The 23843-nt window shown below is 45.7% G+C and overlaps 2 protein-coding genes across 2 annotated transcripts in view; one reads left to right on the top strand and one right to left on the bottom strand.

The window, feature by feature from the left end:
* Positions 1 to 575: 575 nt before the first annotated feature.
* TEX12 (testis expressed 12) lies at positions 576 to 12778 on the bottom strand. The gene is made up of 5 exons (XM_075329270.1): positions 12682 to 12778; positions 9944 to 10017; positions 6162 to 6261; positions 6040 to 6091; positions 576 to 2231 (listed from the first exon to the last, which is right to left on the bottom strand). Exons 2-5 carry the CDS (start codon positions 10010 to 10012, stop codon positions 2087 to 2089), a joined length of 366 nt encoding a protein of 121 aa, XP_075185385.1. The 5' UTR covers positions 10013 to 10017; positions 12682 to 12778; the 3' UTR covers positions 576 to 2086.
* Positions 12706 to 23843, top strand: part of LOC142257152 (interleukin-18-like) — a 59969-nt gene continuing 48831 nt past the window's right edge. The window contains exon 1 of the mRNA XM_075329268.1: positions 12706 to 12823. The gene's annotated coding sequence lies outside the window, so the exon portion shown is untranslated. The remainder of the gene's footprint in view (positions 12824 to 23843) is intronic.

Here is a 23843-nt window from a genome sequence, read left to right as displayed (position 1 = left end):
TACAGCACAAGAGCCTACAGCGTGTTCCCCATAGGTGACAGTAGAAAGACAACGCTGTGACCGAGGTCTATGAGCCGCCAATGTCAGTCCGAAAAGGCTGCCCATCATCCGCTCCTCCCCGACTGTCACACATATCCACATGGAGACATCTTCATAGTGTTCGTTCCTATTTCACTGGCATCTTTGGAATCAGGAGTGAGTAATTCGCTGACTTTTGGGGGGGTTTTTTGTCTATTTATATAGGATTTGTTTGTGGATTTCCACCTACTCTATTACAAAAGCAATAAATAGGGTGAGATCCGCACAACAATGAGCGCGCCCCATACTTATAATCCAAAATCCACACCCCAATTTCATCTCTGTCTGGATTCTTTTCTGCTAGGTGTGAACAGGATTCTGAAAACGCCATTTACTGCTGCAAATTTGTGAATCTGCGATGTATGAACTTCGCCTATGTTTGCACTAAGAATTAGACCGCGTTGATAAATCGGCCCCAGGATGTTGTCACATAAGGAGAAGGTTTATACACATAATGAAAAGAGCTGTTCTCTAAGGTGAAACATTTATTGCCCTGTAGTAATAATACACAATAATATGTACATAATAATCCTCCCCGTATGGCCCAGAAGTCAGTATAGAGGGAGGTTCTGGGTAATAACAGACAGCGCCCGTCCAGATTCTGGCCCAGCGGTCAGTATAGAGGGACACGGTGGGTAATAACAGACAGCGCCCGTCCAGATTCTGGCCCAGCGGTCAGTATAGAGGGAGGCGATGGGTAATAACAGACAGCGCCCGTCCAGATTTTGGCACAGCGGTTAGTATAGAAAGAGGAGGTGGGTAATAACAGACAGCACCCATCCAGATTCTGGCTTAGCGGTCAGTATAGAAAGAGGAGGTGGGTAATAACAGGAAGCACCCATCCAGATTTTGGCACAGCGGTCAGTATAGAAAGAGGAGGTGGGTAATAACAGACAGCGCCCGTCCAGATTCTGGCTTAGCAGTCAGTATAGAGGGAGGCGGTGGGTAATAACAGACAGCGCCCGTCCAGATTCTGCCTTAGCGGTCAGTATAGAGGGAGGCGGTGGGTAATAACAGGCAGCACCGTCCAGATTCTGGCCCAGCAATCAGTATAGAGGGAGGCGGTGGGTAATAACAGGCAGCGCCCATCCAGATTCTGGCCCAGCGGTCAGTATAGAGGGAGGCGGTGGGTAATAACAGGCAGCGCCCATCCAGATTCTGGCCCAGCGGTCAGTATAGAGGGAGGCGGTGGGTAATAACAGGCAGCGCCCATCCAGATTCTGGCCCAGCGGTCAGTATAGAAAGAGGAGGTGGGTAATAACAGGCAGCACCCATCCAGATTTTGGCACAGCGGTCAGTATAGAGGGAGGCGGTGAGTAATAACAGACAGCATCAGTCCAGTTTCTAGCCCAGCGGTCAGTATAGATCGAGGCAGTGGGTAATAACAGACAGCGCCCATCCAGATTCTGGCCCAGCGGTCAGTATAGAGGGAGGCGGTGGGTAATAACCGGCAGCGCCCGTCCAGATTCTGGCCAAGCAGTCAGTATAGAGGGAGGCGGTGGGTAATAACAGATAGGACTGTCCAGATTCTGGCCCAGCTGTCAGTATAGAGGAAAGCGGTAGGTAATAACAGACAGAACTGTACAGATTCTAGCCCAGCGGTCAGTATAGAGGGAGGTGGTGGGTAATAACAGGCAGCAGTGTCCAGATTCTGGGCCAGCGGTCAGTATAGAGGGAGGCGGTGGGTAATAACAGGCAGCACCGTCCAGATTCTGGCCCAGCGGTCAGTATAAAAGAGGAGGTGGGTAATAACAGGCAGCACCGTCCAGATTCTGGCCCAGCAGTCAGTATAGAAAGAGGAGGTGGGTAATAACAGACAGCGCCCGTCCAGATTCTGGCCCAGCGGTCAGTATAGAGGGAGGCGGTGGGTAATAACAGACAGCGCCCATACAGAGTCTACCCCTGAGGATGCTCTTATATCGCGGGCCGGGGAAATGCATGTATTATCCTGAGAATTACAAAACTCTTCTAAACTTGTCATTACGGCTGAATACAATGCTATCTGCCCTCATTTCTGTAAAGTCTTTGCGATTGTGGAGAGATGGTTCCTGAGGTTTTCCTTCTTCTGTCTTATCTGCATTTCCAGTGATCTGGCTTCTAGAACAATCTCTTCAAACTTCTGCACGTGTAGAGAATCCACGGCTGAACATTCACTGGAACATAAAAAACGGAAAAGCCACATTTTAATGGTTAGAAAAACTGCCCTGGAGCCCTGCAGGGAAAATACCAGGGCTTATTCCCAGACTGCATCCACAATGGGTATATCTGCACCTGGCTCTGAACTCTGCGTATATTTCAATGGAGACCCGCAGTTGTCTTGTGGTTCACATGGGCACATGGTCGGTGTGAGACCACGGAGGTGTGAGACCACGGAGGTGTGAAACCACGGAGGTGTGAGACCACGGAGGTGTGACATCACGGAGGTGTGAAACCATAGAGGTGTGACATCACAGAGGTGTGAAACCACGGAGGTGTGAAACCACAGAGGTGTGAAACCACAGAGGTGTGAAACCACGGAGGTGTGAGACCACAGAGGTGTGAAACCACAGAGGTGTGAGACCACGGAGGTGTGACATCACGGAGGTGTGAAACCACAGAGGTGTGAAACCACGGAGGTGTGAAACCACGGAGGTGTGAAACCACGGAGGTGTGAACATCCCTATAGATTTTAATGAGTGTGTTTCCTATACATGAAACCAGACGCCACACATATCGGAAACATGGATGTTTGAAGGGGCCTTAACTTGTTTTCACCGTTTTATCATCTGTCCACAGGATGGATGATAACTAGGGATGATCAAATACCTCAAATATTCGGCTCCGCGAATATCCGATGAATAGGTCGCCGCTATGCGAATATTCGATGTTCCAATGGTTGTTATTTGGGTTTCCCATAGACTTACATTGCATATCGAATATTCGCGAATAGTTGAATAGGGGCGACCTATTCGGCAAATATTCGCGAAGCCGAATATGAGGTATTCGATCATCCCTAATGATAACTTCTTTAGCTACGAGGCTCCTGAACTCTGAGAATGAATGTAGGTGCGTATATGTGTCCGTGTGTGTGTTCCTGGTTCTGATCGTGTCGCAGCCGTACAGCACAAACTTCTATACTTACCTATCTCTAGGGATGCTGTTTCTGGTGCTGCTGTTACTTCTGGGTCCACGGTCATTGCAGTGAATATTCATGAGCATAATGAATTGGACCCGGAAGCCACAGCAGCGCCGGAGACAGGTAAATATAAAAATTATTTTTTTTATGTGACCTGTGTTTTCTCTGCAACATATCACATGGATCACATTAGTGTGCGGTCCGTGTGACACCCGTGCAGAAAACTGACATGTCGCCGTGTGGAGCACACAAACATTCGTGTGCTCCACACACACTCCCTGTGAAAACACGGACGTGTGCGCAAACCCATTGAATTTAATGGGCCTACCTGTGTCCATGTCTCCGGTACGTGTGGAAGCGGACACCACATGTACTGGAAACATGGATGTGTGATAAAGGTCTAAAGCAGATTGTACAGATGATCAAAAACACTGAAAGGATCCTGATCCAGCGGCCACATCCATAGTCCTTGACCCCAGTGCCTTGCGAACGTCCAAATACCTGCTGGGTTCTCCTCCTCCCTGTATGATCTGTAGGCTCAGTGTGACCCATATGTAGCACCCCTGCGGTACCAGGTGCCACAAAATATAAGTGGAAACCCAAACCCCGAAATATCCGTGCCAGTCAACACACCAGCACCTTCAGGCCACATACACAACCCCAACACCAAACTGGGACACTGACTACCAACAGATAAAAGGGATGGGCACTGATTGTATATTCGCCACCCCATCTGTAGGGAGAGACCCGGCGAGGGGGAGGAGCCAGTGGTCAGTTGGGAAGTTGGCGGGAGGAAGTGTTTAGTTTTGTGAGGAGTTCAGTCAGAAGAGGAAGTGAAGGAGAGGAGTAGTCAGAGGAGTGAAAGAGTGAAAGTGCAGAAAGAAAGGAAAAGACCTGAAGTAACAATGGAGTGATGTGATATGAGTGAGGGGCTGTGGAGTAAGGAACCAGGACTCCAGGAACCGTGGGTTACCTGTGGAAGTGGAAGCTCCAGGGACAACGCGACGCCTGTGGAAGTCTGGAACCAAGGCTCACAGGACTCAGCACGAGGCGGGGTGCAGACCCTAGGACAGTGGGACACTTTATAGTCAACTGTTAAATCTGCCGGGTGAGGGGATCTCCCGGGTCTATCGCCAACCAAAGAGTCTGAAGCATCAGCAGCAAAGAGGGGACCGGAGACTGAACCCCTTAAATAGTCCAGGCTGCCTGCAATAGGACCAAGACAGAAACGGAGGGGTTGCCAAGCAGCTCTAGGCCACAGGAACCCATCAACAAGTGTGCACAGAGGACAGCTACCCCAGGTCACAGCTGGCATGGAGAACAAGAGGAGCGGGAACACCTGGAACCGGCACCAGCGGGTCCAGACACCGAAACCAAGTAAAGACAAGGCAAGTTAAAACTGCAATATTGGTGTGGACTGTCTCCTTATCGCCTCTGTACACATACACTACACTGATTGTTCCCTACTATAACCCCCATCATCCATTGCTGGGGTCCAGCGCTGCTTGCGGAGGGCCAAAAACACCTAAGCTGCATCACTCCACCAGCCCCAACAAGACCCTGCAGCGGCGGCTTCAAATAACCTGGCCGCATACCGCAAGTGGCGTAGTCGAAAAAAAACTCTTTATTTTTATTTCACCCTTTTCTTTTATATTTACCCCTTTTTATTCGGACTGATCCCCCAGAGTCACGGAACCAGGCATCGGCCGCAAACACGACTGATCTCCCACACTGTGAACCACGTGTCCGGGACCGAGTACCCCTCAGCCCTGGGGCGTCACACATACATGTGATGGAAAAGGCTACAAGCTGAGAAGATTGCAATATCAACCTGCAGCAACATAGGACATCTAGATTAATGCACACTCCTTAAAGGGGCTTTACTAAGAATGAAAGTCATCGTCTCCAATCCAGGAAAAGCTGATTAGTGGGGGTCCCACTGCTGGGACCAACAGCGATCCCAAGAATGGGAGTCGTCTGAATGGAAAGGGGGCGAGCAGATGCTCCATTTAAGCTTTATTGGAATTAGCTGTAATATTTTTTCTGGCAGTCCTATAAAAAATGAAAGAGAGACCCCCATTGTTTGGATCACTGGGGTCCAAGAGCTCAGATCACCAGTGATCAACAACAGGGGTCAAATTTCTGTGTTGTGATGGACCCCTTTAACCTAAGAGACACTGATAGCTCGGAGTTAAAAAATACAAAAACCCCACACAACTTTTGAATAAAAATATTTTAACTATTTGTTCACATGTGGTCCCAGGGGCGCTGTGAATTTTTAGTTTTAGATTGGAGGTAAGATTTTAAAAAGCAGCATTTTAGCTTGGAAATGTCTGAAATTCCCCCCTCTTGAACTTCTTTAACACGTTCGTGGGAAAACACACACATTTTTCCACGGACGTGTTGAAGGTGCGTATGGCACACCGAGATCAGGAACTTTTTACTCACCTGTCATCGGTGCTGCTGTCTCCAATGCTGCTGCTGCTGCTTCCGGGTCCACGATGCAGTGAATATACATGAGCATAATGAGCGGGTTCGGAAGCAAGTGACTAAAAGTGTCTTCTAAAAAGTGAGCGGCGCTTAGTAGAAGGATGAAAGGCCATACACGTCTTGCAAAGTTTACCCTGAAATGTTTACAATAATTTATGCCACAAAGTGGTGTAAGTTGCAGTGCAAATCTACACCAGCCTGGGGCTCCTGTAGATTTGTGCACAGAAAGCAAAGCAGATAATTTAATAATTCAGCCGCATCTTACACCAGTGTGGTTTTTTATTAATACCGGAGCACCGTACTTCACAGACACGTTACCTGTCCATGGCGGTGGATGGGTTGGGTACTCTGCTCACCTCAGGGTCTTGGCATAATTAGAGAACAGCAGGCTGACTTCTTTGCTTAAATCTGTAGACAGAAAACCAACTGGTCATATAAATGTGGGAATGAATTCTGAAAGAGAAGGAGTGACACCGACCTTTCATCAGGGCCTCCATGTCCTTCTCCTTCGGACCGTCTGACGGCTTGGACGGCAGGTTTTTGGGTGATGCACACTGAGCGGTCTCGGGGTCTACGTTCTGTATGTAAGAGGACAACAGTCACTTGCCGTACTGTATATAGAGATTCATTTTTTATAACATCTGCTATGGTTACTTTATCTATTTTAAACACTAATTTAAGAACCCGGCTGATTTTACTTTCAGATCCTACTCTTTTTATATGCATCCTTTGGCGGGATGTCTCCATAGAATTGCGTCCTCCGTTGTCGAGTAGATCTGCTCTGGTTTACTGCCACCTGGTGGCTGAATATGCACATAAAACAACAATGCAGGAAATCAAGCGCTGCAGTCACTGCTGCTAGAAGCAGTATATGGGGGGATCAATACCCAATCTGTAGTTGATGATCTATTAATCTTTCTTTGGGAGGAGGGTGAGGGTTGAACATAAAAAATAGTCATTGAATTGCTCCCCATTAAGTCTTCTCTTACATGGCAGAGACTGGGACAAGACGTACACACAACACGGCGGGCTGCAGAGGGTGAGAGACTTGCAGGATGTGTGGCTTCCTAGTTCCTCTCTTGACTGACAGCTCGGATGAGGCATTGTTGCACCGTGGGTCTGAACTGTGCGCTTTCTAATGCTGTAAACAGAGATTTGTCTCTGCAGCATCGGAGGAGTGCACGGCATGGAAAATGGCATCGGAGCAGCGCTTACAAGCTCTACAGCAAAGAGCTAAAGAGGGAGACAAGCGCCATAGGGTCTTAAGTGTATAATACCAGTGATACTGAAGGGAGATTGCTCACCTGGTAGGGGATGTGTGTCCACAACCACAGAGAATCGCTTAATATCACGGCTGCTGCAGCCCATTGGATAATAATGAAGATAGGAAAATTGAAGGGTTAAAAATCTATGCTGACGATGGATATGAAGAGGACAAGTCAGGTAACTGTAATCCAAATAGTTCATTAAGCCTACGCGTTTCGAAGTATAAACTTCTTCATCAGGATAGAAACTACTATAAATTACAACCTTGTTATTTACAGTAGTTTCTGGCCTGATGTTTACATTTCGAAACGCGCAGCTTGTCATTTATAGTAGTTTCTGTCCTGATGAAGAAGTTTACACTTAGAAACGCGTAGCGTGCCATTTATACGTAGTAGTTTCTATCCTAATGAAGAAGTTTATATTATGTAACACGTAGCTTGCCATTTATAGTAGTTTCTGTCCTGATGATGATGTTTAACATTATGAAACGCGTAGCTTGTAATTAATCGTAGTTTCTGTCCTGATGATGAAGTTTAACATTATGAAACATGTAGCTTGCCATTTATAGTAATTTCTGTCCTGATGAAGAAGTTTACACTTAGAAACGTGTAGATTGCCATTTATAGCAGTTTTTTTCCTGATGAAGAGGTTTACACTTAGAAACGCATAGCTTGCCATTTATAGTAGTCTCTATCCTAATGATGAAGTTTACACTTAGAAACGCATAGCGTGCCATTTATAGTAGTCTCTATCCTAATGATGTTTACACTTAGAAACGCGTAGCTTGCCATTTATAGTAGTCTCTATCCTAATGATGAAGTTTACACTTAGAAACGCATAGCGTGCCATTTATAGTAGTCTCTATCCTAATGATGTTTACACTTAGAAACGCGTAGCTTGCCATTTATAGTAGTTTCTATCCTAATGAAGAAGTTTATATTATGTTACACGTAGCTTGCCATTTATAGTAGTTTCTGTCCTGATGATGATGTTTACAATTCGAAACGCGTAGCTTGTAATTAATCGTAGTTTCTGTCCTGATGATGAAGTTTAACATTATGAAACATGTAGCTTGCCATTTATAGTAATTTCTGTCCTGATGAAGAAGTTTACACTTAGAAACGTGTAGATTGCCATTTATAGTAGTCTCTATCCTAATGATGAAGTTTACACTTAGAAACGCATAGCTTGCCATTTATAGTAGTCTCTATCCTAATGATGTTTACACTTAGAAACGCGTAGCTTGCCATTTATAGTAGTTTCTATCCTAATGATGAAGTTTATATTATGAAACGCGTAGCTTGTCATTTATAGTAGTTTCTATCCTAATGATGAAGTTTATATTATGAAACGCGTAGCTTGCCATTTATAGTAGTTTCTATCCTAATGATGAAGTTTATATTATGAAACGCGTAGCTTGTCATTTATAGTAGTTTCTATCCTAATGATGAAGTTTATATTATGAAACGTGTAGCTTGCCATTTATAGTAGTTTCTATCCTAATGAAGTTTACACTTAGAAACGCGTAGCTTGCCATTTATAGTAGTTTCTATCCTAATGATGAAGTTTATATTATGAAACGCGTAGCTTGCCATTTATAGTAGTTTCTATCCTAATGATGAAGTTTATATTATGAAACGCGTAGCTTGTCATTTATAGTAGTTTCTATCCTAATGATGAAGTTTATATTATGAAACGCGTAGCTTGCCATTTATAGTAGTTTCTATCCTAATGAAGTTTACACTTAGAAACGCGTAGCTTGCCATTTATAGTAGTTTCTATCCTAATGAAGTTTACACTTAGAAACGCATAGCTTGCCATTTATAGTAGTTTCTATCCTAATGATGAAGTTTATATTATGAAACGCGTAGCTTGCCATTTATAGTAGTTTCTATCCTAATGAAGTTTACACTTAGAAACGCGTAGCTTGCCATTTATAGTAGTTTCTATCCTAATGAAGTTTACACTTAGAAACGCATAGCTTGCCATTTATAGTAGTTTCTATCCTAATGATGAAGTTTATATTATGAAACGCGTAGCTTGCCATTTATAGTAGTTTCTATCCTAATGAAGTTTACACTTAGAAACGCGTAGCTTGCCATTTATAGTAGTTTCTATCCTAATGAAGTTTACACTTAGAAACACGCAGCTTGCCATTTATAGTAGTTTCTATCCTAATGATGTTTACACTTAGAAACGCGTAGCTTGCCATTTATAGTAGTTTCTATCCTAATGATGAAGTTTATATTAAGAAACGCGTAGCTTGCCATTTATAGTAGTTTCTATCCTAATGATGAAGTTTATATTATGAAACGCGTAGCTTGTCATTTATAGTAGTTTCTATCCTAATGATGTTTACACTTAGAAACGCGTAGCTTGCCATTTATAGTAGTTTCTATCCTAATGATGACGTTTATATTATGAAACGCGTAGCTTGCCATTAATGGTAGTTTCTGTCCTGATGAAGAAGTTTATACTTTCAAATGTGTAAGCCGAGTAAACTACTTGGATTACACTTACTTGACTTGTCCTTTTCCCATGCACTGGCAGTGTGGATTTTAACCCTTTAATTCCTGTCTCCTAATCTACAAGCTCTACAGCAAAGAGCCTAGGAAACCGGCCACCTCTGACAGGCTGCAGTTTAAAAAAAAAAAAAATCACTTTTTCCCTAAGAGAGGATTTTTAATAAAGAAGCCTGCAAGGTTGCCAGGTTTTATTTTACAAGCGTTTTGCAATTCTTACCAGTAAAGAATTGGGAGAATATCGCTTTAAGTAGGATATTCCCTGTAATATATCTGTGTGACTACTATAGAGAATACAGCTGTGGTCTTGCAGATCACTAAAGCTCCATTCTCACAGGATACTTTAGGCCCCCTGAGGATGGATGGGGGACCCCAGTGATCATTTCTCATCTCTCCCGTGGATGAGTGGTAAGTATTATTTTTGGGATGTCGTGTTTAGGACCCTGCGGTGATCAGTAGTCATCTCACTCACTTCTTTGTCTTTCTTCCTCTTCATCGCTTTGCTGTCGTACTTGGCTGTGCCGCTCGCCATCGTCTCCATATATGCTTACGTATAAAACAGAAGGAAAGAAAACATAAGAAGCGTAGAAGACAGCGTTCTATCCTGCGTATTTATTGTATTTAATGTTCTTTATCATTTTGAACTACTCTTTTCATTAATTCCATTCACCCCCTGGACAATTTTCCGTTTAGTTTTTTTCCTCCCCTTTTTTCCAAGAGCCGTAACTTTAATTTTTCCATCTACGTAACGAACGATATGAGGGCTTGTTTTTTGAAGGACGAGTTTTCATTTTTTTTTCATGTGATGCACTGGAAAGCAGGAAAATAATCCCAAATGCGTTAAAATTGTAAAAAAAAAATAATTAATTAATTAAATAAATAAAAAATTATTTCCCGTGTTGACGATATGGTAAACTGACCTGACGAGGCGATTCCCCAGGTCGGTTACGATTACGCAGATACCACACAGGTATAGCTATTTTTTAATTTCTAAAAAAAAAAAGTTTGTTTTTTGGCGCCATTTTCCGAGACCTGTAACACGTTTATTTTTCGGGAATGGGGCTGTGTGAGGACTCATTTTTTATGCTCTCAGCTGATACCGTTACTGATACTGTCTTGGGGTACATACAATGTTTTGATCGACTCTTATTGTATTTTGTTGCAATGCTGCGACAACCAAAAAAACCGTAATGTTGGCGTTTTCATTGTCTTCTTCTTCGCTGTTTTCCAATCTGATTAATTTATATTTTGAAATGTGAATTTTTTCTTTTTTTTTTAATATTTAATGAGGCAAAAGGGGGGCAATTTGAAGTTTTGTATTTTTTATTTTCATATTTTTAAAAACTTTTTTTTACTTTTTACTGTAATTTATAGTCTTCCATAAGGGGAGTTGAAGCTGCAATGGTACTATCACTTGTGCTATACATAGCGATGCATCTGCACCGCTATGTATAGTGAAAAATCACAGTCTCCCATGAAGGCCGTCTAAATGCTGGCTTCACAGTAGTATCGTAATGACAGACACAGGGATCTTCAGAAGATGGCGACATATATATAAGGATGGGGACATATGTACCAAGATGGGAGGCATATATACCAGGATGGAGACATATGTACCAAGATGGGAGACATATATACCAGGATGGAGACATATGTACCAAGATGGGAGGCATATATACCAGGATGGAGACATATGTACCAAGATGGGAGACATATAAACCAGAATGAGTGAGATATATATCAGGATGGGAAACATATATACTGACGTGTCAGATGGGGACATATTTACCAGGATGGGGACATATATACCAAGATGGGGGACATATTTACCAGGATGGGGGCATTAGTATAGGATGGGGGACATATATACCAGGATGAGCGACATATATACCAGGATGGGGGACATATATACCATTATAAGAGACATATATACTAGGATGGGGATAATATATACCAGGATGGGGACATATATACCAAGTTGGGGGACATATTTACCAGTATGGGGGCATATATACCAAGATGGGGGACATTTACCAGGACGGGGACATATATACCAAAATGGCGACATATTCATCAAGATGGGGGACATATTTACCGGGATGGGGGCATTAGTATAGGATGGGGGACATATATACCAGGATGAGCGACATATGTACCAGGATGGGGGACATATATACCATTATAAGAGACATATATACTAGGATGGGGATAATATATACCAGGATGGGGACATATACACCAAGATGGGGGACATATTTACCAGTATGGGGGCATATATACCAAGATGGGGGACATTTACCAGGATGGGGACATATATAGCAAGATGGGGACATATTTACCAAGATGGGGGCATTAGTATAGGATGGGGATATATATACCAGGATAAGCGACATGTATACCAGGATAAGGGACACATATACCAGAATACGGAGATATATACCAGGATGGGAAACATATATATAAGGATGGGGGACATACATATCAGGATGGGAAACATATATATATATATATATATATATATATATATATATATAAAAAGGATGAGGGGCATATATACCAGGACGGGGACCTTGTATACAGGATGGGGGCCATATATACCAAGATGAGGCTATATATACCAGGATGGGAAACATACATCAGGATGAGGGGCATATATACCAGGATGGGGACTATGTATACAGGATGGGGGACATATATACCATGATGGGGGACATTGCTACATAATGAATGGGAAGGGAAGGGGCAAATCCTAGGTCTTTATAGGCTTTAGAATGCTAAAGAGCCCATACATCTGACCCACACGCGGGGGAAGAGGGGGACCCAGGCCCTAATCCTGCTCGGGGCCCCTGGGCTTTCCTTACTCCACTCGCTGTGCCACCATAGGCGTGCCATGTCACCAGCGGGGGCAGCACCACCTTTGCAGCAGTCATTATGCCGCATTATCATTACTTTCTTGGTAAATGGCCTCCGCTGCTCCCTCTAGTGTCCAACAGTGAAAAAATATGTGACAAATTACAACTTTATTTTCCTACAATTAAAACAATATATATTCAGAGCTTCCATGAACCATATATTTTGATACAACTTCTATTAGGAAGGTAAAAGACAACCCCTGTAAGCCCCTCCCCAGCCCTCCCTGTATAAGCCCCTCCCCAGCCCTCCCTGTATAAGCCCCAGCCTCCTGTCTGCAGCCGTACAAGCCGCTCCTACCGTCACTCTGAGGGAGCAGTGCACTGTACAGCCGCGGAACCAGAGACTGCACCCGGCGGCTGCGCACTCCTCACCCCGGATAACGGCTGCGGGAGGGGAGCGCATGCGCAGACGGAGCTTTCCCCGCGGCGCCGTGTCTGAGGTAAGAGCGGAGCTCAGTGACGCAGCAGTGTTATGTCTCCCCCCAGCGGTCGCCGTCTGACACTGCAGCGGCCGTGTCCACAATGTGCACAGTGCTCTGCATGTGATGCGTCTCTGCTGGAAAGTACAGCCTGAGCCTCCATCATTACACTGTCAGCCGGGGAATAAATGGAGGCATTGTCAATCTTAGTGGGCACTTGTTTTTCTTGTTTAACCCCTTCATATTTGGGGGATTTTTTTTTTTTTTTCATGTTTTTTTTTCTCCCAAGAGACTTATCTTTTTTCTGTTTCCCTCCCCATAGCCAGATGAGTTGTACTTTTGAATGACACCATGGTTTAGCATTGGAAAGCCGGAAAAAAGTCCCAAATGCGGTGATATTACAAAAAAAGTGCAATTCCACAATGTTTTTTGGTTTTTTTATTTACTATGTTCACTATACGGTAAAACTGACCCGACAATATGATTCCCCAGGTCAGGACAAGTTCGTAGATACCCAACACTTATAGTTTTTTTTTCTTTAAGTAGTGAAAAAAAATTGAAAATTCATAAAAAAATAATAAAAAAAAAATTCCAAGACACTTTTAATTTTCAGTATCTGGGACTCAGTGATGGCTTATTTTCTGCGCCCTGAGCTGACGTTTTTACTGATACTATGTTTGGGTAGATGTGATTTTTGTATCTTCTTTTATTGAATTTTTTATTGCAAAAAAATTGGATTTTTTTTATTTTTAATGCAAAAAAAATCTTAACTGTGTTTTTTTTTTATGTCGTTACTTGATTAGATTAACTTATTTTATTTTTCTCATAGACCAGACTTTTATGAACGCAGTGATATCAAGTATCTGTATTTTCTTTTTTATTTCATTATATTTTATTTTATTTATTGTATTTTTTTATTATTTTTTTTTTAATGAGGCTGATTTGAACTTTTTATATACATATTTATTTATTTTTTCCTATTATTAAAAACATTTTTTTTGTTACTTTATTACTATATTTTATAGTTCCCTTAGGGGATTTGAAGCTGCGATAATCTGATCACTTCTGCTGTACATAGCAGTGCATGAGCACCGCTGTGTATAGTGAAAATCACAATCTACTATGAACGCCAGCCGGATTAACACAAACATTCACCTGTCTTATGTCCTGGTATTATGTGAGTTTCTATACACAAAAAAATAATGTGAAAATTAGAAAAACACAAAGGAAATACATAAAAAACAAGTGATAAAAAGTACAGTTCCACTATTTGGCCACCAGAGGGCAGTCACAACCCTGCTGATCTCTAGGATGATGCCCTGTATATGGAGGTGTCGGAAGTGAACGCCTAACCTAAGGGTCACACTAAAAATGTAAAATGATCTAAAATGGGAAATGACATATATATATATATATATATATATATATATATATATATTTATTTTTTTTATTTTATTTTTTTATTTTTTTTTCAAATAATGTATTTCAATTTTGTATCTACATATCTAAAAACATGACATGCAATTGGGTGGTTTTTTTTGGCTCCCATAGAAGTCTATGGAGTGGAGCTCCACGAAAGAAACATATCACTCTGTGTCATCTGTAAATGCACTGTGGCCCCCAGAGCAGCGCTCGCATCTGTAGTTTGTGGCCTCCGGAGCAGACGTTCTGCAGAATAAGACATGATGGAAGGTGCCTTGTCACTGTCGGGCGTAATTCTGTACCAAGTGCCTCATTTTTACCCTAGTTTCTATGGCAGTTATGCAGCTCCACATTTCTACTATTCACTGTTCCCCTAGTAGAGCACTTCAGTATGCAGCTGCATTCACTTTAATTGTATGGATGAGTTCCTTCAGGATGCAGCTGTTCACATTTGTCTGTTTCTTGGATGTCTTAGTAATTTTTTTTATATACAGTATTTGGAGGTTAAGACACAATGTAACAGCAGAATAATGACTGCAGCTCTGGAGGTGGCTGGAGGATAAGACAATGTAACAGCAGACTAGTGACTGCAGCTCTGGCGGTGACTGGAGGATAAGACAAGATGGTACAGCAGAATAGTGACTGCAGCTCTCGAGGTGACTGGAGGATAAGACAAGTACAGCAGAATAGTGACCACAGCTCTGGAGGTGACTGGAGGATAAAACGATGTAACAGCAGACTAGTGACTGCAGCTTTGGAGGTGACTGAAGGATAAGGCATAATTTAACAGCAGAATAGTGACTGCAGCTCTGGCGGTGACTGGAGGATAAGACATGATGTTAACATCAGAATAGTGACTGTAGCTCTGGAGGTGACTGGAGGATAAGGCACAATGTAACAGCAGAATAGTGAGTGCAGCTCTGGAGGTGACTGGAGGATAAGACAAGTACAGCAGTATAGTGACCACAGCTCTGGAGGTGACTGGAGGATAAGACGATGTAACAGCAGACTAGTGACTGCAGCCCTGGAGGTGACTGAAGGATAAGGCATAATTTAACAGCAGCATAGTGACTGCAGCTCTGGAGGTGACTGAAGGATAAGGCAAAATGTAACAGCAGAATAGTGATTGCAGCTCTGGAGGTGACTGGAGGATAAGGTGATGTAATAGCAGACTAGTGACTGCAGCTTTGGAGGTGACTGGAGGATAAGGCACAATGTAACAGCAGAATAGTGAGCGCAGCTCTGGAGGTGACTGGAGGATAAGGCACAATGTAACAGCAGAATAGTGAGCGCAGCTCTGGAGGTGACTGGAGGATAAGGCACAATGTAACAGCAGAATAGTGAGTGCAGCTCTGGAGGTGACTGGAAATTTAGTGTTGTTGCTATATCCAAGACATGTGATTGGAGAGATAATGTGAATTTGTTTTATATAAAATATTGGGGAATCTCGCTCCTGCAGCTGATGCAGATTTTGTGCTTATTTGACAAAAGTCACTTAAAGGGCAGTGACACGCATAGCCTCCGCCCGTGCCTCCGGATGGTTCCCTGCCCGTCCACAGGAGCAGCGGACGGCCGCACACGGCAGCGCTCTCTCCTCTATAGAACTTCAATAATGGAATATATAATAATAAGGCACTGTCTGCAGCTCAGCTCCGAGAGAAAAACATGCACCAAAGAGTTAAAAGGTATATAACCTTATTACACAATATAAACTCCAAGCTCAAAACACAAAAATGGAACAAGCCGATGAATGGATGGTACTGATAGAGAGACCCAGCACCAACCCTGACATTCACAAGCAAGCCATCATCGGAAAATTATGTAAACAATATATATATATTTCATATATATATATATATATATATATATATAGATAGATAGATAGATAGATAGATACCTAAAATGCAACATCTAAATCATATAGACCACATGTAATCTATAAAACATGAATCACATATTCACACGTGTGAGAAAAATTGTATATAACAAACAGTGTTGTGACATTGCATCATGATTTAAAAGGTGAAGAGAAATAGTTACCAACATACTGGGTCCAGGGCCAGGGTACGAGAGTGATATCCCCGTGCACCCGACGCGCGTTTCGCAACCTAAGTGTTTCGTCCTATAAAACAACAGCTATAAAGTGGTCAACTCCTAAATAGTAGCTATATAGGGTGTGGCCACTACAAATCATCCTTGCAGTGTGGATTTCAGTGATATAGCGCCTGAGAAAAAGTGTTTTATTTAATTTTCAGATGAGGGCGCATTGGTGCACTCTTGGCTGAGGGCTTGGTGCACCTATTAACGCCCCGTTAGTTTGCATTCAGATCACTCCCCCTTCTCCTAATTTGGGGTAGTGATCAAAGTGCAAATCGAATCGGCGAAACCAAGTGTGCACCAAAGGCCCTCATTTGCATATTAAGTTTACTTTCCTCAGCCATTAAAAACTATAATCTGCAGTGTAGGAGGGATTTTTAGAGGGGCTACGTCCCCTATAGAGTAGTTTATTTTGCATTTTGGTGGTGACAGGAAACATTCCACAAATTGTTCATTCTTAAGCTAACTCCAAGGTGCCCGGGGCTGGTGAATTCCTCTGGAGCTGCTCCTGTGGATATTGCATCATTTTACCAGCAGGAAGAAAGTGAAGTTGCTACATCTCCGCTTTCCGCTAGTCATGGGTGCAGTCGTGGGTCCCGGCTGTCATCATGCCTACACATCTTTACATCACTCTTGGCATGTGAAGACAGCGCTAAATCAGGGAAAAACCGGTGTCAGTAGGTTTGTACTTCAGCTTATGGCCAGGCTAGATAGAAATGCTAGGATGGGAAAGATCAGTGTTCCAGGTGACAGACGGTCCTGTGGTGTCCGGCTATAGAAGGCCACAGCATTTTGTCTGCCCAAACTGTATTTGGTATCCTATGTATCTCCTCTGCTTGGATTTCATTCCTTTCCCTTTAGTACTCTGCGGAGTTCTTTTTCAGCTGCTTTTCATCAGCACTTCCCTTGGTGTCTTTATATTCCCTCATATTTTCCCTTACTCGGTGCTGGTGATAGCTATGATACCCTTAACAAGTCTTCAGTACGAGCAGACGGCTTGTATCCTTCTGGAGAAAACTTATTGTTTGCAGTTCCTCTCCCTGAGTCATTTGGAGATAAATTAATCTTTCACCTTCCTTCTGTTTGTTATCGCTAAGTGGGGTTGACTAAGCGCTCATCCCATCCGCTCTCTACCTAGGCCCTATTGCAGGGTCAGCCAGGGTCAGGTATCCAGCTTGGCACATAGATGTGGATTCTATCTAGACTGGAGATTGACCCCAGGGCCAGCAGTAGGTTTGGTCACGGGTCACATCTCCCCCTTCCCTAGACACAGGGTTTCCCTTCCCTTTCCCCGTACCTAGCGTGACAACCAAGGCCCTTCATTATGTCTTCTGTAGCTTTGTCATGGGCCAGTAGCGAGTCTGAAGAAGCCTTGTGTTGCTTTTAAGTTCAGCATCCAAGGTTTGATCAGAGCTATGGCACATCTTGGCTGTTGTAAGACATATCAAACATGAGCTGCATATGAAGTGAGCTCCTGAGACGATCCGGACGCTCCGTGCACCATCAGCCAATCTGAACGCTCTCTGCACCATCAGCCGATCCGGACGCTCCGTGCACCATCAGCCGATCCGGACGCTCCGTGCACCATCAGCCAATCTGAACGCTCTCTGCACCATCAGCCGATCCGGACGCTCCCTGCACCATCAGCCGATCCGGACGCTCCGTGCACCATCAGCCGATCCGGACGCTCCGTGCACCATCAGCCGATCCGGACGCTCCGTGCACCATCAGCTGATCCGGACGCTCCGTGCACCATCAGCCAATCTGAACGCTCCCTGCACCATCAGCCGATCCGGACGCTCCCTGCACCATCAGCCGATCCGGACGCTCCGTGCACCATCAGCCGATCCGGACGCTCCGTGCACCATCAGCTGATCCGGACGCTCCGTGCACCATCAGCCAATCCGGACGCTCCGTGCACCATCAGCTGATCCGGATGCTCCGTGCACCATCAGCCGATCCGGACGCTCCGTGCACCATCAGCCAATCAGGACGCTCCGTGCACCATCAGCCGATCCGGACGCTCCGTGCACCATCAGCCAATCAGGACGCTCCGTGCACCATCAGCTGATCCGGATGCTCCGTGCACCATCAGCCGATTCGGACGCTCCGTGTACCATCAGCCGATCCGGACGCTCTGTGTACCATCAGCCGATCCGGATGCTCCGTGCACCATCAGCCGATCCGGACGCTCCGTGCACCATCAGCCAATCAGGACGCTCCGTGCACCATCAGCTGATCCGGATGCTCCGTGCACCATCAGCCGATCCGGACGCTCCGTGTACCATCAGCCGATCCGGACGCTCTGTGTACCATCAGCCGATCCGGATGCTCCGTGCACCATCAGCCGATCCAGACGCTCCGTGCACCATTGTAGTGCCCCTGAGACTGGTCACTACAGGGTATACCATTATATCCTTCCCAGGCAGGAAGAGGTTAACCCGGTACGTTTACACACACCTCACATAGCTCATCGAAACACAGTCAGAAAGAGACTCAGCCAGTGCCAGTCACACATACAGAGCAGGCACAATGTGGAGCAGCTGCCTGAGGGGTTGCTGCCACTCACCCCTCAGGGAGCAGAACAGAACCGTCTGGGATGTAACACCGCACCGACCAGAGCAGGAGTCTTCTGCAGAGTGGAGCCAGCCAGACCGGGGCTAGTAACACTTGGAGGGATGGGACCCGGTACCAGTAAATCATTGGCAAAAGGAGTACGGTTACTAGGGAGAGTACAGTGTGAATACTCACGGGACTGAGCACAGGCGGGGTGCAGAGCCCTAGTTCAGGAAGATGCTTCAAGGACACATGATAACAATCTGCCCGGTGAGGGGACCATCAAGGACCTCACAGACATTAGTGTTCAAGGCACAGCAGTAAAGAGGGAACCTGGGAATGGGAACAGAGGTCCGACCCAAGAGAGGTTCAAGCTGCCTGCCGTACGGGCCAAGACAGAGAGTGAGAGAGAGCAGGAGGGGATCCCATGACGTTTCAGGCCACGGGGACCCACCAAGTACAGAGCTGTGCACAGAGGAGAAAGGCCACTGATTACCAGACTGGACCGGACCTTTGACCTGCCCGGAGTCTCTGACGGCGAGGACCAGCACCTGGAGTGCGATACCATCTTGACCAGAGAATAAAACCATCAGGAACCCGCAACCGGGGACTCTGTGAGTAAATGCCGCCGCCCTGCGCTCCAGTGCTCCCATGGACTGCCGCCCTGTTCTCGCCAACCTCCCGGGGTTATCCCACTGCGCCTGTGAGGAGCGATACCATCCCAGCTGTACCCAACACCTGCCTAGGAGAGAGACTGTAGCGGCGGCTAATTCCTGGCTGCACACCATTGGTGGCGCTGTGGAGCATCCCCCATTCTCAAACAACACCGCTCCTGGAAGAGGAAAAGTCGCAGGAAGGGTCTGCGGCGGAGAAGGCCAAGACCCAGTCGCCATTGCAACCGGCGACATGCTTTCCAGGGACCCGTCGCCCTCCTTCCATCCCTATTTACACTGGACACCTGATTGTTTGTATTTTCATGTAGCCGATGGGGCCACGGAGCCGGGTCAGGCCAGTCACAGCAAACCCAAGAAACCACTGGCCCGGTGACGAGTACCCTAAGGCCCCGTGGAGCGCTACACCATCAGCCGATCCGGACGCTCCGTGCACCATCAGCCGATCCGGACGCTCCGTGCACCATCAGCCGATCCGGACGCTCCGTGCACCATCAGCCGATCCGGACGCTCCGTGCACCATCAGCTGATCCGGATGCTCCGTGCACCATCAGCCGATCCGGACGCTCCGTGCACCATCAGCCGATCCGGACGCTCCGTGCACCATCAGCCGATCCGGACGCTCCGTGCACCATCAGCCGATCCGGACGCTCCGTGCACCATCAGCCGATCCGGACGCTCCGTGCACCATCAGCCGATCCGGACGCTCCGTGCACCATCAGCAGATCCAGATGCTCCGTGCACCATCAGCTGATCCGGATGCTCCGTGCACCATCAGCTGATCCGGATGCTCCGTGCACCATCAGCCATAAGTATCTGCGGAAGGTGGTTAGTAAGAACTAAAATAATAACAATAGGGGTATTTTGACATTATCTTTAGTTTCAGTCTTTCTCATAATAACAATATTATAAATAAATAATCTGAACATCACAGTCAGGGTGTGGGCGGTTTTATGTGGTTCCCAATAAATAAATAACTCAGAACAACCGAATTCTGCGATTTCTGAGGTCTCGTGCTGAATATTACGTAGATAAACTTCCTCGATACATTCTGTAACGTTGTGTCTTCATTAATGGAGAACATTCCAAGTATTCGCCCGCAGAGTGGAAATAACATGAGAAGCGGCTCCCGAACCTCAATCATCAGAGTATTTCATAGCGACGATCCGGATTCAGGACCTTCTTTGACTTCCAGCTCCATTTATTTAGGCACAAACCCCTGTCCACACACCTCTGTATGGGACTTAAGGCCGCTTTACACGCAACGACATCGCTAAAGAGATGTCGTTGGGGGTCACGGAATTCATGACGTGCATCCGGCATCGTTAGCGATGTTGTTGCGTGTGACAGCAAGGAATGACCGTTAACGATGCAAAATGCTCACCAAATCGTTGATCGTTGACACGTCGTTCCTTTCCCAAATATCGTTGCTGCTTTTGGACGCAGGTTGTTCTTCGTTCCCGAGGCAGCACACATCGCTACGTGTGACACCCCAGGAACGACGAACAACAGCGTACCTGCGTCCTCCGGCAACGAGGTGGGCGTGACTTTCCTGTGGCTTCTCTCCGCCCCTCCGCTTCTATTGGACGCCTGCCGTGTGACGTCGCTGTGACGCCAAACAAACCGCCCCCTTAGAAAAGAGGCAGTTCAACGGCGACAGCGACGTCGCTAAGAAGGTAAGTCCGTGTGACAGGTGTTAGCAATATTGTGCGCCACGGGCAGCGATTTGCCTGTGACGCACAAACAATGGGGGCGGGTGCGATCGGCAGCAGCGACATCGCTAGCGATGTCGCTGTATGTAAAGTGGCCTTAAGTTTTACAAATTCCCTTTTTTATTTCCCAAAAATGTAAAAGGGAATGTGACTTATAGATGGACTTAGCCGATCAATCATGTCTAATAAGCTCCTAGAAAGATTTAGCCATTGGTATATGGAGAGTTGGGTTTGACCTCAGCACCGTGGACAAATGAGGACATTTTGAAGAAACCAACATTGAAAGAACAATTTTACCAGGATAATTAAATGAAATCAATTGGATCTATCCTACCTTTAAAGAAAAAAATTAGCAAGGAAATGTAAAAATTGGGAAAAATGCTTGTGTTTGTGTAAAGTACATTGATCGTTTCTAAGCTTCAGTAACGATTGTGACCAATGGGTCATTCCCGTCTTTAGAAGTTATTCTCTATCCATATTAATTACACTAAGGGGCACTTTGCACACTACGACATTGCAGGTGCGATGTCGGTGGGGTCAAATTGAAAATGACGCACTTCCGGCATCGCATGCGACATCGCAGTGTGTAAAGGCTGGATGATACGATTAACGAGCGCAAAAGCGTCGTAATCGTATCATCGGTACAGCGTCGGCGTAATCCATAATTACGCTGACGCAATGGTCCGATGTTGTTCCTCGCTCCTGCGGCAGCACACATCGCTGTGTGTGAAGTCGCAGGAGCGAGGAACGTCTCCTACCGGCCTCACTGCGGCTTCCGTAGGATATGCGGAAGGAAGGAGGTGGGCAGGATGTTTACATCCTGCTCATCTCCGCCCCTCCGCTCTGATTGGCCGCCTGCCGTGTGACGTCGCAGTGACGCCGCACGACCCGCCCCCTTAACAAGGAGGCGGGTCGCCGGTCACAGGGACGTCGCACGGCAGGTGAGTGTGTGTGTGAAGCTGGCGTAGCGATAACTTTCGCTACGCCAGCTATCACCACATATCGCTGCTGCGACGGGGGCGGGCACTATCGCACTCGGCATCGCAGCATCGGCCTGCGATGTCGTAGTGTGCAAAGCCCGCCTAAGTATTTAGCGCCATCACATTCCACTTTACAGACGTGATCATCACTGTCCCCACTGGGGCTCACAAGTTACATTCTCTGCAAATCAAAAAGGTCCATGGAGCCTCTGTTAGGAGTCTCGACATGGAAAATAGCCAGATATCCCTCCAGGAAGGACCTAGCCATGGAGTGGCTCTTTTTAGGAGACCACCATAACCACCATATTAAGTTTCCTGGAGGGATATCTGGCTATTTTCCGTGTCGAGACTCCACAGACCTTTTTGATTTGCATACTTCCCAGGGGGCAATGCACCTAGGATTTCACTGTGTTGAGCGCCTTTGCTGGCTGCCGTCAGTGTTTTCTCTGGCTGGTCTCCCCGAGATCAGTGATTGTTTTGTCTTGTCAATCTACATTCTCTATCAGTCTTTGGAGGGTGAGAGAAAATCCCCAAAACACGGAGAGAACATACTAACTCCGCGCACATGGTGTTTTTGGTGGGATTTGAACTCAATATCCAAACGCTGTAAAACAACAATGTGAACCACTGGGCTACTGTGCGGTGTGAACCATTGAGTCACTGTGCGGTGCAAACTACTGGGCCACTGTGCGAACTACTGAGGCACCGTGCGGTGCGAACCACTGAGCCACTGTGCGGTGCGAACAACTGGGCCTCCGTGTGGTGCGAACCACTTGGCCACTGTGCCTTATAGTCGCACAATTTGGGATAACTTCTTGATCTCTGGTGATCCAACCATTTTGATCCCCATCAGTTCTCACAACGATTCTCTGAAGAGCCCCCATCTAAATGGAGCGCACGTTGAGCTTGTGCACCGCCGCCCTATTCATTCTCTATGGGAGTGTTGGAGATACTTGATTGTAGACCCCTAAAACCAAATTCAGACCCTCTAACAAACTTCAGATATTCTAAGCAAATTCAGATTTCAGACCACATGCCCTAAATGTGATGGATAATGCTCATCTACTGTATCCCCCGCAGCCCAGTAGACAATGGATAGAGCAGTGATGTGCGACCGTCACTCTGCCCACACAGGGCACTCCACAGCCCTATTTGCATGATTACGGGGGTTCCTAACAGTGAGACCCCCAACATCGGGAAGTTGTCTCATGTTGTGGATAGGTAATAACTTACATTTTATGTTCCATTGACGCATATATGGCCGTCCTGGAGATGGCGGTGTGCAGTCGGCGTCGTTCCTGGGAGCGGCCGGGGTCCGGGCCTGTAGATATAATACGCATATATCTTCTATTATACTTTTATATCCATTAGTAGAAGCCAGTCGCTCCCACAGCCTTGTGTTATACAAGTTCATTTTTCTGGTTTCCCCTTTCTCCGGGAAAGCACCACATACACCGTGTAACGCTCACAGTTATCCTTTATCTCATCTCTCTTAAATATAACCATTCTTAAAGGGAACCTGTCAGGACCACGAGCAGTTCTGGGTGTATATTGCTATTCCCTGCCTAACTGTCCCTGTATACAGTAGCATAGATAAAGAGAT

The sequence above is a fragment of the Anomaloglossus baeobatrachus genome, chromosome 11 (genome assembly GCF_048569485.1).
Source record: "Anomaloglossus baeobatrachus isolate aAnoBae1 chromosome 11, aAnoBae1.hap1, whole genome shotgun sequence".
Classification (NCBI taxonomy): Eukaryota; Metazoa; Chordata; class Amphibia; order Anura; family Aromobatidae; genus Anomaloglossus; species Anomaloglossus baeobatrachus.
This window is presented reverse-complemented; position numbering and strand designations above follow the sequence as displayed.

What these genes read in the sequence shown, in the direction of transcription:
- TEX12 (XM_075329270.1), bottom strand. Translation starts at nt 10,012, where the DNA reads ATGGAGACGATGGCGAGCGGCACAGCCAAGTACGACAGCAAAGCGATG. An exon ending in AGAGGAAGAAAGACAAAGAA is followed by an intron (nt 6,262 to 9,943) that starts GTGAGTGAGATG and finishes TCTTACATACAG; the next exon opens with AACGTAGACCCCGAGACCGC. An exon ending in AATTATGCCAAGACCCTGAG is followed by an intron (nt 2,232 to 6,039) that starts GTGAGCAGAGTA and finishes TTTATGTTCCAG; the next exon opens with TGAATGTTCAGCCGTGGATT.